This window comes from Hyperolius riggenbachi, chromosome 11, assembly GCF_040937935.1.
Source record: "Hyperolius riggenbachi isolate aHypRig1 chromosome 11, aHypRig1.pri, whole genome shotgun sequence".
Lineage (NCBI taxonomy): Eukaryota > Metazoa > Chordata > Amphibia > Anura > Hyperoliidae > Hyperolius > Hyperolius riggenbachi.
Genome location: NC_090656.1, coordinates 47053679 through 47066526, shown reverse-complemented (window position 1 = coordinate 47066526; position 12848 = coordinate 47053679). Strand labels below are relative to the sequence as shown.

General features: G+C 44.1%; 1 protein-coding gene and 1 long non-coding RNA gene across 7 annotated transcripts in view; one reads left to right on the top strand and one right to left on the bottom strand.

The window, feature by feature from the left end:
* Nucleotides 1-12848, top strand: part of WWOX (WW domain containing oxidoreductase) — a 1347942-nt gene that overhangs the window by 682124 nt on the left and 652970 nt on the right. Inside the window, exon 11 of one of the 6 annotated variants that reach the window (XR_011024636.1) lies at nucleotides 9188-9531. The exons of 4 other annotated variants lie outside the window; for them this stretch is intronic. Coding sequence is in view for 1 of the 2 variants with exons in the window: in XM_068259549.1 (XP_068115650.1) it covers nucleotides 9188-9211 (24 nt within the window). In the remaining variant the exon portion in view is untranslated. Of the gene's footprint in view, nucleotides 1-9187; nucleotides 9532-12848 lie in introns of those variants that run through there. One more of the 6 variants, XM_068259549.1, reaches the window with a different exon arrangement.
* LOC137537643 (uncharacterized) overlaps nucleotides 1-12848 on the bottom strand; it is a 153314-nt gene that overhangs the window by 59134 nt on the left and 81332 nt on the right. The window lies entirely within an intron of this gene.

Below are 12848 nucleotides of genomic sequence, written 5' to 3'. Positions count from 1 at the left end.
AATGGCTGCCTAATTGCACAATACCTGCATCTTTTTAAATGATTTTAATTGGCATGAAACGGCTTCAAACGCCGAGTGGATTGCCTTGGAAAAAAAAAGTGAAAAACTTCCCGCACAGGCATCAAACAGCTGTTTGAACAACATAAGATTGGAAATTGCAGCCTGTATCTAAATAGGGTGTGTTGAACTTTGTTGGTGTTTTGCAACATAGTTAATTTTGTTCAGGGTTATATGTTTGTATAGATTTATTTTTAGTTCCTGATTTATTTTTTTCACTGCCAAGATTTTATCTCAGGTGGGAAGATGTGGATTCCACCAAACATTGCTGGATTTCAGCTTCTTGTGCAGAGTCTTCAAACTGTGATCTCCGGGTCATCGCAGCTAGTACCTTGTTTCCCCAAAATGACCACATCCCCGAAAATAAGCACTAGCAGGAATTTTGAGCATGCTTGAAATATAAGCCCTACCCCAAAAGTAAGCCCTAGCGGCAATAAGGGGAAAAAGTATGGCAACTTGTGTTATTACTTGAGCACATGATCTCGCGGGTGGGAGCATGCCTCCGTCATTGGGCCACTCACTGTACTTGCTGCTAATCAGTGCAGTGATTGGCCTAATAACTGAGCCATGTTCCCACCCGCAAGACCATCAGCTGTAGTAGAAACACAAGTTGCTGTACTTCTTCCCCATAGGCTGAAGCTCGGGGACACAGCGGCATGGAGCTGGGAGAAAGAAAAGGATGCAGGGCAACATCGGAAGATACAGGAGACAGTATGGCCTGGAGTTGGGGGTAAGAGGAGGATGTCGGGGGACATTGGAGGACATGGGGACAGCGGAATACACAGCGGAGGACATGGAAAACAGGGTGATATGGGACAGAGGGGGACACCAGAGGACACTAATGGTACAAGGGGGGGACACAGGGGCCCACAAGAGGTGGATTCAGCAGAGGTAGAGGCAGTACAGTAGGGAGGGCAGATCATCACACAGCACAGGAACTTGTGTGTTTATAGAAATATAAGACATCCCCTAAATATAAGCACTAGCACTTCTTTTGGCGCAAAAAAAAGACTACAGGACACTTGTCTTTTTTTCGGGGGAAACTCGGTATGTGCAGACTGTAGGTGTGATGGTCAGCTTCTCCCCCATCTTCCCTCCTACCACACCATGTGACTATTGGCCCGTGTATTGGTGAAGAGGCCACTTGATGATGCAACCAGAGGGCTGGAAGGCGTGGCATGGACACAGTGGAGAGTGCCTGGACTTTAGAGTCAGGAAGCTCAAGCCTATTCAAGGAGTAGATGGGAATTAGCAGAGATCCTTTATTTCCAGCAGCCAGAGTTCGAGGTGGGAACATTGCGTAGATCTATAAGATCGCTGTTGGTGTGCGAATTGTGGTAAACATTAGCTTAATGATGTAAAGGTGTAGTTAGTATTGCTTTATAATTCATTGAGTTCATAGATGTGAAGTGCACATTGCCTCACTAACCAGCCTGATCTGATGTAACAGTCAGTTCATCTCTGGTTAAGGCTTTTATTGTATCTACAAAACATACCTTTCAAGAAGCATTACATATGTTTTCACTGCTTATCACTTGTGCTCTGCTGAAGGCTGACTCAGCAGGGTCTGTGTATTTTGCAGGGGTTATAAGAAAAAACTCATAAACCTCTCTTTTTTACGGTGCGTGACATTTAATAAGTTGTACTCTTGTGGCCATAGGGAGAAGTTGGCACATCTGCCCTCACCTGTCCATCACCGGGCTACTATACTGACTGTTTTGTTTGCATTATTAATACTGTATAACAGTATAGCCAATGAGAGAGAATGGGAAGATGTATTGGATTTTTTACAACCTCATATCAAGAGCATCTAATAACTTGACTACCCCCAGAGTATAACTAAAAACCTTTGGAGCCAGAGCTTTCTGTCATGCTGCCCATACCCTTTGGAAGGCCTTTCCACACCCAATCGAGAAAGCTCTAACCCCGGAGGAATGTGAAACAAAACTGTAAAGCCACCTGTTTAGTTTGGCATTTATGATCACATAATTTCTACCCCTGTAACACATAACTTTGAACTGATCTGAGATAAGCTCATGTGCTTTTGGGTCTTGTGGGAGAAAAGCACTTTACAAATGTTTTGTTGTTGATGTATTAAGACACTACACTCTGAAGTCATTTACACAACTGCTGTCCAGTACTGTGAGACCTGGAGCTGAATGCTCTGCTATCTTGTATCTTGTAGTTTTAACTGTTTTATTGTTTTTGCTCAATGACACATTCATTGAAGTATGCCAGAGCTAAAATATATGAACTTTTGACCATTTTTATCTCTTTCCTGCTCTCAGAAGCCATTTTCTGCTAGAAAAGTGTCTTATAGTTTTTTATCAGTGAGTGTCACACTGTAATCACTTCCTGTCTGAGTCAGGACTGAGTCAGCACTGAGTCAGCCACTTAGATACCGGATATTTAACTCTTTCAGGCAGAGAAAGAAAAAAAAGGAACACAGCATAGCTATTTGTGTACTAGGCACTGTACATACACATGTCTATCTCATTATGTCACCTCGGGTATCCTTTAAAGGAACACTATCCATACCCAAGTGTTCTAAAATGACAATGTATAAATAATCTCTAAGTAGTGTGTAAACATTTTCCTACTTTTCATGTTAAATATCAGAGGCAAAAACCTCATTCCTCATTCATTGTGTGTAGGATTTAGGTCTATAGGGACAATTCGTTCGCAAAGGGGTGTCTGCTTCAAAGCGCAGCCAGTGTTGTTTTTTGCATATCAGACTAGAGTATTTTTTCCCTGAAAGCAAAAAAAAAAGTATGAAAAGCTGTACTGTCACAGAAAATTACAAATGTTCAACCAGTTCGGCCTCTGGACGAGCTTCCTCGTCCAGATGGGCACTGCTGCTGCCGCCTCGTGCGCGCGATCGGGCGCGCCCCCGCGAGAGCGCTTCCGCTGCCCGCCGCTAGCCCCCCGATCAGTGAATGGGAATATAATTCCCATTCACCGATCTATCTTCCCCGCAGAAATACCGACGCTTTCTCTCCAGAGAGCGCGGTATTTCTGCCCCCAGGAAACATCACCCCTGCTTTTAAGTTCCTGGATGCGAGATCGTTCGCATCCAGGACTTTTTTTAACTGTAAACTGCACCACAATACATTTTTAATAAAAAAAAATATTATTTTACATTTAAAATTAACAGTTTCCCTCCCACACCAAAAATTACCCACATACACTTTTTTTTATTAAAAATAAAAATAAAAAATACAATTAAAAAAAAACAAAAACAACATAAAGTTACCCGAGGGTCTGAACTTTTTAAATATGCATGTCAAGAGAATATGTTATTATATTATTTAAAATTATAAGCTTATAAATAGTGATGGACGCAAATTGAAAAAAATGCACTTTTATTTCTAAATGAAATATCGGCACCATAAATTGTGATAGGGACATCGTTTAAATGGTGTAATAACCAGGACAGATGGGCAAATAAAATACATGAGTTTTAATTACGGTAGCGTATATTAATTTCAAACTATAATGGCCAAAAACTGAGAAATAATCATTTTTTTAATTTCTTTCTTAATCTTCCTGTTAAAATAGATTTAGAAAAAAATAATTCTTAGCAAAATGTAGCACCCAAAGAAAGCCTAATTAGTGGCGGAAAAAACAAGATATAGATCAATTCATTGTGATAAGTAGCAATAAAGTTATAGGCAAATGAATGGGAGGTGAACGTTGCTCGGATGCATGAGATTTTCGGACTGTGGTGCTGAACCGGTTAAGTTACATTTCCTCTGCTGTCCTGCAGACAGCTCAGAAACAGGCAGCTTCTGAGAGCTCTCTCACACACAGTCACACACAGAGTTAACTACACTGTAAGGGAATCCCCCCTCCCTTCATTCTTCACTCTCCCGTCAGAATTTGATCAGACTGCCCTCAGTTCGGAGTGAAAGGAATTTTTTTACAGTAAATAAGAGATAAGCAAATGAAATGTATACATCATTATTTATCAGCAGTTCGGCAACTCTCTCAAACTTAGGTTAAAAAACACATTAAACGATAGTGTCCCTTTAATAAGAGAAATGCCGGGGAACAGGCGTCTCCCATATTACACTCATTATAGCACTTAGCGACGCGATACTGTAAGCATTTGAAATTCACCTTAGGACCTGTGTTCACATGATATATCATCACTGTAGCCCTTTTTTCATATACATGGTAGGGGTAGGCTGGATTCACATCACTATACAAATGTATGAACCATCCAGTGTCCAAAACCTGGCTGGCATTATTAACCTCAGCCTGCTTTACTTCTTTTTGTAGCCCCCCTGGCGGTAAGCCCGACCTGAGCACGGGCTGTGATTTGTATGCGCGCAGCGGTAAGCCCGTGCTCAGGTCGCGCTGTCAAGAATCTGGCTCCTGATGTGTTTACCTGGGTCCCGCACGCGACTAGCGCTGCCAGCGGGACCCAGGTTTCTCCCCTCTCACCTCTTTTAATTGTTTCACACCCACACACACACCCACACACCCACACACCCACACACCCACACACCCACACACACACACCCACACACCCACACACACACACACACCCACACACCCACACACACACACACACCACACCACACACCACACCACCACACCACACCACACACCACACCCCACACACCACACCCCACACACCACACCCCACACACCCACACCCACACCACACCACACCCCACACACCACACCCACACCACACCCACACCACACCCACACCACACACCACACCACACACACACCACACACACACCACACACACACCACACACACACCACACATACACCACACACACACCACACACACACACACACACACACACACACACACACCCACACACACGTATGTATGTACATGTATGTACATGTGTATATAGAGAGAGTTTAGCCTCATTTGTCTCTAATCACAAGTTTTAATTTGATCTCTCCCCTGTGTCACCTGACTGCCATGGCAGAGATGGCAGAAAAGCTTATTTGAAAGCACAGGATAGTAACAATATAGCCATTTGGTTCCCAACTGCTTCTGACCTAAGTGCTTCTGCCATACTGTTACAGATTTTTTGCCCTGACTACTTTCTGCCTGCCGCCTGCACCGACCTCTGCCCTGATTTTGTACAGTTTCAAAATTTTTAAGTGACTTAATAAATGTAATTAATTCATAAAAAATTGTGTTCTAGTCTTGTATTTATATGCAGAATGTCTACCAGGCTTTTATTCTGTCATATTTTGTTAAATTATGACTTAAAGAGGAACTCCAGTAAAAATAATGTAATAAAAAAGTGCTTTATTTTTACAATAATTATGTATAAATGATTTAGTCAGTGTTTGCTCATTGTAAAATCTTTCCTCTCCCCGATTTACATTCTGACATTTATTACATGGTGACATTTTTACTGTGGGCAGGTTATGTAGCTGCTGCTAGCTGTTTTGGCTGTTAGAGACAGCTGTAAACAGCTAATTCCTGTCTGTGAACCTTGTTACATTGTAACAAACTGCCAAAAGTACCGCGGTACTCAGAGCTTCTTGTGGGAGGGGTTTCAGCACAAAATCAGTCATACAGCACCCCCTGATGGTCTGTCTGTGAAAGGCAATATATTTCTCATGTAAAATGGGGGTATCAGCTACTGATTGGAATAAAGTTAAATTCTTGGTTGGAGTTTCTATTTAAGAATTGGAGGCTGAAAATTCTAGAAAAAAAGTACCGCTTTTGACTCATAATTCCAGACACAAATGCACCGCCAGGGAGGTTAATTAATATAATTGACACATGCTTTTATCATTGCACTCTTTCTTCAGGATGGGACATCCATTGTGTCCATTATTTGTGTGTATGGGCAGCACACATATGCTCCTGGGATAACCATCTACATGACTTATTCTAGAGGATAAAAATTGCCTGCAGTTCCCATAACACGTGTTGTTATTCACTGAGCAAGACCATATCCCAAGCTCTGGCTGAGCAAAGGTCAAGTAGAGAGCTCAGCCTTCCTAGTCTCTTCACCCCAGTTGTCTTCTTACCATGACGTTCAAAGAGAACTGTTATAACACGACACTGAAGGACATTCTCTGTCTTCCCGCCGACTTTAAAGCTGTGTGTATTCAGTGTAACTGGAATAAGTGGAGTTTGCAAGGCTTGCCCTTCAGGGATTAGCAGCTGGGAGCAGATACTTTTATTTTATTTTTATTTTTTTAAGTGAGAAGCGGCTCAGTGAAAAGAAGGATTTAGTGGAAAAGGGAAACTTCTCCTTTGAGGGAAGATCGGAGTGGTTTATAAAGTGCATTTCAAACAACTTATCAAAGGAAGCGCTGTAGTGAAAGGGATGTATGCGGAATCAGTTCCAGTAGATAGAGCGACTGAAATGGGGGAACAATGCGTAGCGGTCCTGAGGCTGGTGTCACCTTATTCCATTGATGTATTAATGACTTGTATTACTGTGCTGTTGGTCCGCTGGGTCAGCAGTTTCCAATAAAACTGTGCTGGCCCTAGTACACATCAAGAACATGGCATAGGGTCCAATGAGCTCAGTGTAGGCAATTTTACTTAAAGGGTTGAATTGGAACCATTGTAAAAAATTCCAACAGATTAGTCACACCATAACCCATACACTAACATGATTTCCCACCGATAGACAGCAGATTCAATCACTGTGATTAAATCTGCGGTGAAATTGATAAAGCAAACGCGGACCGATCAACTAATTTCCATTTGAAGTCGATCGATTCCGTCGATCTGCCCAGGCGGAAAATTTAGCTCGCTCGCCAGCCGGTCAGGAACGCGTCCTTAGGAACGTTTGATACGGCGACGACCGACTCAGTAATACATCACCTATACGGCCGGCACGAGTACCCGGGTCTCCGCTGTCTCTCACTTCTTCCGGCATCTTCTCTTCACTTCCTGCCCCGTCCTTTGAGAAAGCGAAGTTTAAACAGTAGAGGGCGTTCTACTGTTTGAACTTTCTGCATGCGGAGACCCGTTGAATCAAACAGCGGACAGGTAATGTATTGCGGCTTGCTGAGGAGCAGGGGCGGCGAGCAGGCGGCAGCAGCAGCTCCACAGGTTGAGAATTGGTTTCATGCTAAAATCGATTCAAAATCTGTTTGCAGTGTATGGGCAGCCATTAGATCTCTCTGTGATCAGATTCGATCAGAGAGGGATCTATCGGTTGGTCGATCAGGTGGCAATGGACCATTGTATGGCTGCCTAGGGACAAACCAGTATTTCATTAAAATTGCTAAAAGGGTTAATAGTTTGTTTGTCTTTCTTAAAGGCTTGTCCGTTATATTTCTGCATTGCACAGCCGCTCCCCAGATTCTCCTTTGACCGCTGATTGCTGCACATAAGACTGAGCAAATACACCTGCCTGGCACGTTCACTCTTTTAGTCTCTGTCCTTCCATATCCATTGCTGCCGGCACCCGTTCTTCATTACCCAGCAGCATGTTACATGAGTACGTACATGCCAGGTCACAGAGAACCGTTGCCCACACCGGGAATAGAGACAGGAGGACAAAAGAGGAAGTGTGCTGGCCAGACAGGTGAGTGCGCTCTGCATCCACGGGGTATTCTGCTGCGAAACCTGGCCCTGAGGGAGTACTATTAAAGGAACAATATCGATGAACATGTTTTTTTTCAATTGAGATAGGAAATGTTTGGGAAGTGCAGCTATGTACTTCTGTATACATTTCACTGGCAACCTCTTTGTTTACTGTTATCACACACTTTTACACTTTACTGACAAAACTGAGGGCAGAATGAACCATGGGGGGGAGGGGGGGGGGGTAATTCCCCTCACACTTCATCTGTTAACCCTGTGTGTAACTCTGTGTGCGAGAGAGAATCCTGTGTCTCTGAATGAAGTGTGTGAAGAAAGCAGAGGAAATGTAACTTGTTATAAACATTTGTAATTGTCTGTGACACCACAGCGTTTCATACTTTTTTTGCTTTCTGAGAAAAATACTGTAGTCTGATATGCAACTCTGGCTGTGCATTGAAGCAGACACCCCTTCTGCAATTGATTTGTCCTAATAGAGATAAATCCTACACACAATGAATGAAAGCTTTTGCCTCTGATATTTAACATGAAAAGTAGGAAAATGTTTACACTGCTACTTAGACATTATTTGTACATTGTCATATTAGAACACTTGGTTTGATAGTGTTCTTTTAAGTTGAGGTGGGGATGTGGGGGCTTTCTGCTGGCTCTTGGGGCCCTGGGGGGTGTCTGTGTGTGTGTGTGTGTGGGGGGGGGGTATCTTCGTCAGCATATTTCAACAGATTTTTAACCACTTTGGCTGCAGGGCCTAATTGTTCCTGCTGCTGGGGAAGTGGGCCTTCCCCAGCCTGGCAGGCTCGGCAGGGTATGCCAAGTGAGTGGCAGGGAGCTGTTATGGTTACCTGTCTGGATGGCCGGATCGGCTTCTAATTCCTTCACCGTGGCGGCGATGTAATCCCAACATGTCTTCTCTGTTCCACATGATATGATGGGATCGGTATCCAGGAAACCATGTCAGCATTACAGCACCACCCACTGGTGGAAGAGGGATGATGAAAGAGTCTTTCTCCTTCACCCCTCTTCCACCACCAAGTGGCGCTGTAACATTAACACTGTCTTCTGGATCCCGATCGTGTGTTCAGGACCCAGTAGACCTGTTGGAAGTTCAGAGCCGCGGGTGGAGGAAGAGAAGAAGCCGTCCAGAACATGTAACTATAATTGCTCGCTGCCACCCGCTCATTTGTCTGCACTAGGCAGCCAAAGTAACTATGCCGACAGAGGCTTACGTTGCACCAGCAGCTTTCAAATGCAAAATTTTGTTTGGAGCTGCTAATGGGTTAAGGGACACTCTGTCCATCCGAAGGAAAATGAGCCATCGTAGATATTTTTATGCCTGAAGGGCCTCCTGGGATTTGAGAGGTTAAGCTACCTTCTGAAAGAGCTGTGTGTCTTAACAGTAATAGGTGCAGCTGATGACCTTTTATCTTTTAAATAAGAATCAGGCTCCTTGTTCCAAGATAGATTTGTTCTCCCAGTGATAGAAGAAGAAATAGTTATCTCTTTAGTATACTACCTTCAATATTCTTACACATGAATAGTAATGAAATTGAATTTTTTTCCCTTTCCCTTGTATGGATAGGTTTTGCGGGGGGAAAAAAATTAAATGCCACGTCTAACCTTCCAGCGCTCTTCATATCTGTAGAAAGAATTATGAAAAGAAGGGTAAAAGGGATCTTTATCACAAACTGAATTAACGCACAAAGTACTCCATTTGGATGGTATATCAAGCGAATCCATTAAAAAAAAAAAAAAAAAACCTTCACAAGCACCTAGTGAGGACACCTTGAAATTGAAGCAGGACCTTGCCAGAGACCAGAAATGGAACCTTGCTGAACCAGCAATCTGCGCAAGATCACAATCGGACATTCCTCCAGTCACTGGAGCTACCTCCTGCTATAGAAAGGTCGTCGGCGTCATGGATACTTAAGGAAGGACCAAAATAAAATATATTCTGATTATGAAGGAGGTGTCGGGTAATTGTTGCAGTGTTTATTTCTCAGCTCACAATGTCAGGAGGATTAATAGCGCTGATCCAGGGCAAAGAGCCAGAGAGTAGCCATGCTGATTGCAAGAAAATCACAGGTGTGTGTGTGTGTCTGTGTCTGTGTGTGTCTGTGTGTGTGTGTGTCTGTGTGTGTGTGTGTGTGTGTGTGTGTGTGTGTGTGTGTGTGTGTGTGTGTGTGTGTGTGTGTGTGTGTGTGTGTGTGTGTGTGTGTGTGTGTGTGTATAGTGTGTGTGTGTATAGTGTGTGTGTGTGTATAGTGTGTGTGTGTGTATGTGTGTAGTGTGTGTGTGTGTGTATGTGTGTGTGTGTCTGTGTGTGTCTCTGTCTGTGTGTCTCTGTCTGTGTGTGTGTGTCTGTCTGTGTGTATATAGAGAGAGAGGCACACACCTTTTTTTAGGCCATTATGTACTCCCGTATTTTTAGTTTCAAGTTATTTATAGTCCAGTTTAAAAAATGTGAGCTGATAAACAGGTTTTTATTATTTAGCACAGGAAGAACAAATTGCAATAAATACTATTAGCAGCCATCCAATATCCACCAGCATGAATGCTCTGTCAGAGCCCCACCCCCTTCCAATTCATCATGCTGATGTGACAGGCCTGGTCATGTAAAAATAGAGAAAAGATAGCAGGGTCTCTCTGCGTCCTTGGAAATTAGATTTTATTTTTCCATAAAATACGGCCATTCCAAGAAAGACCTGCTAGGAATGGCCGCTCACCAGAACAAAAATTCCAGCAGCAGTCAGAAATCTCAAAAGGTGGAGGGCGCTTATGGAGGCTTACTAGAGGCTTATTTCACCCGCGGCTAACTAGTCATGTGTGGGGACCCACTAACCCACACAAAAACGCTATGTAATATTTGCAAACAAAAGAACCAGTTGTGCTGGGTATATATAATTTCACCAATCTAAATCATCAATAATAATTAGTGCTTATACACCTGATTAAAGTTTGAAACATGCATACATTTGCATACATTTATTAGTACAAACAACATGCAAAATATGAATAAAAACTTCCACATAAAATGTTAAAAAGCAATAGTTGGAACCAGTAATTGCATAATTATTCAACCGTTGCAATGAATATCACACTCATACACTCACGCATACCCAGACCATCCAATGTGTACAAAAAAAGAGAGGATGTGGTTGATCTTTGTATCAACCAATTGGAAAAATATACCATATTTCGCGCCGTATAAGACGCTCCGGAATATAAGACGCACCCAGGTTTAGTTGGCAAGAACCAGGGAAAAAAAAAATACTAAACCTGGTGCGTCCATATTCCAGGAGCGTCTTGTACATGTACTTCTGTGTGTCCTCGTGTGCTCCTGTGCCACCCATATCCTCATGTGTCCTTCTGTGTGTCCACCTGTGCCCCCCATGTGTCCTCCTGTGCCTCCCATGTGTCCTCCTGTGTGTCCTAATAAGCCCCCCATGTGTCCTTCTGTGCCCCCCATGTGTCCTGTGTCCTCATGTGCCCCCCCCATGTGTCCTTCTGTGCCCCCCCATGTGTCCTCTTGTGTGCTCCTGCGCCCCTATATGTCCTCCTGTGCCCCCCATGTGTCCTGTGTGCCCCCATATGTGTGCTCCTGTGCCCCCCATATGTCCCCCTGTGCCCCCCATATGTCCTCCTGTGCCCCCCATATGTCCTCCAGTGCCCCCCATATGTCCTCTTCCCCCCCTCCCCCCCAGCCTTCCTCCCTCCCACCTGCGTCTCCTGCCCCCCCCCCCCCGGATAGATGATTGCGCTGCCCCCGCTAGCCTCCTCTGCCTCCCCCCTGCTTTTCTGCCCCCCCCCGAGTGAAGGAATAAGTAGCGGTAGCTTACCTCCGCAGTGCGCCCGCGATGACTTATCTTCCCAAATGGGTTGCTGGTTTGGTGATACAAGGATTTTAACTGTATGTAGCCATGCAGGAGTATTCCCCTTGTCCTCAGTCCTGTTAGCTAGTGTAATAACTGTCCGATGGTATATAAGCATAAAGTTCAGGAGAGTTCACTCTCTCAGAGTCTATTCCGGTTCTGTGCCAGTGTTTAGATCTAAGTTAAGGTAGCTTTCCGTGTGGATTGTAAATATACTCACGCTCCCCTCTTGCAAGGTTGAGGCGAAAAGTTCAATTCTTGAGTCAGAGCTCCGGCCGGCAGCTCAATGACTCACAGTAGCTCTCGTCTCCCGTAATCACTATGTATCTACGATAATGGAATGTAGTAGTTCCGGGTGGCGGCAAGTTCACTTCCGGTGACGTCACCTACTGCCCGCGCCTCCGGTTGCTTGGATACCACTCTGCTGCGCTTATTTGAGAAATGAGTAGACGTTGTCTCAAGCATATGTGGCCTGTGTAGTGAGGTTCCTTATGCAACTTGGGACTCCGGGAAGGTATACTGAAGGGCTGACGCGTTTCGACGGTCTGCGGCCGCCTTTCTCAAAGCCAGTATCCTTGTGAACTGCCGTCTGTTAACAGATATAGTCTAGTAGTTCCCTCCCATCTTTGGTAAAGCAGCTCCTTGCTCCAGGCGATGGTGGTCTCTGTCTCCTCTGTAGTGTAACTACTCTGCACTTCCTGCTCCTCAGTTTGGGCTCTAGTGTCCGAGCAGTCAGAAATGTAACAGAATGAAAGGTGGGGTTGCAGGTGTGTGTGTTAAATGAATGAAACAATGAAACTGAGTAACCAAGCAGCTTGGGGTCATCCAAACCAAGCACCCCGAGCTGCTTGGTTACTCTGTTGTACTGGTCCAAGCCCTATCCCATACAGCCATATCAATGCCTGCCATGTGCTGATGAGGGCCAAAAGCCCGAAACAGGCTGTCTACATGTGGAGTTGGTGTGGCTGTGAAATATTTAAAGCTATAGGCTTGCTATACACAAGCGGTTCTAAATGCTTGCCTGGCTTACAGGGGCAAAAAGAGATAATTTGCATATTCAGTAGTGGTGCATTGTGGGTAACCACAAATGTTCACTTATAACTGGATTATTGCAAATTTCCTTTTGTTTTAAGAAGGCAAATTTCACCAATTTCCATTTTATGGAACTCTGCCAGAAAGTTAAAATCCTATTCTTATCAACATCTATTTCTCTGGGTCTGGGTCATTAAAAAAATTAACTCTCTTCATTTAAGGTCTCACAGTGGGAAGAAAGGTCGGACTCCGGCGCCATCAATTTACAACCCACCTTTACTCTAGTCACCACCAGTGCTGCTTATCCGGATTCCGGATATCCGGGTAACCTGGATATCC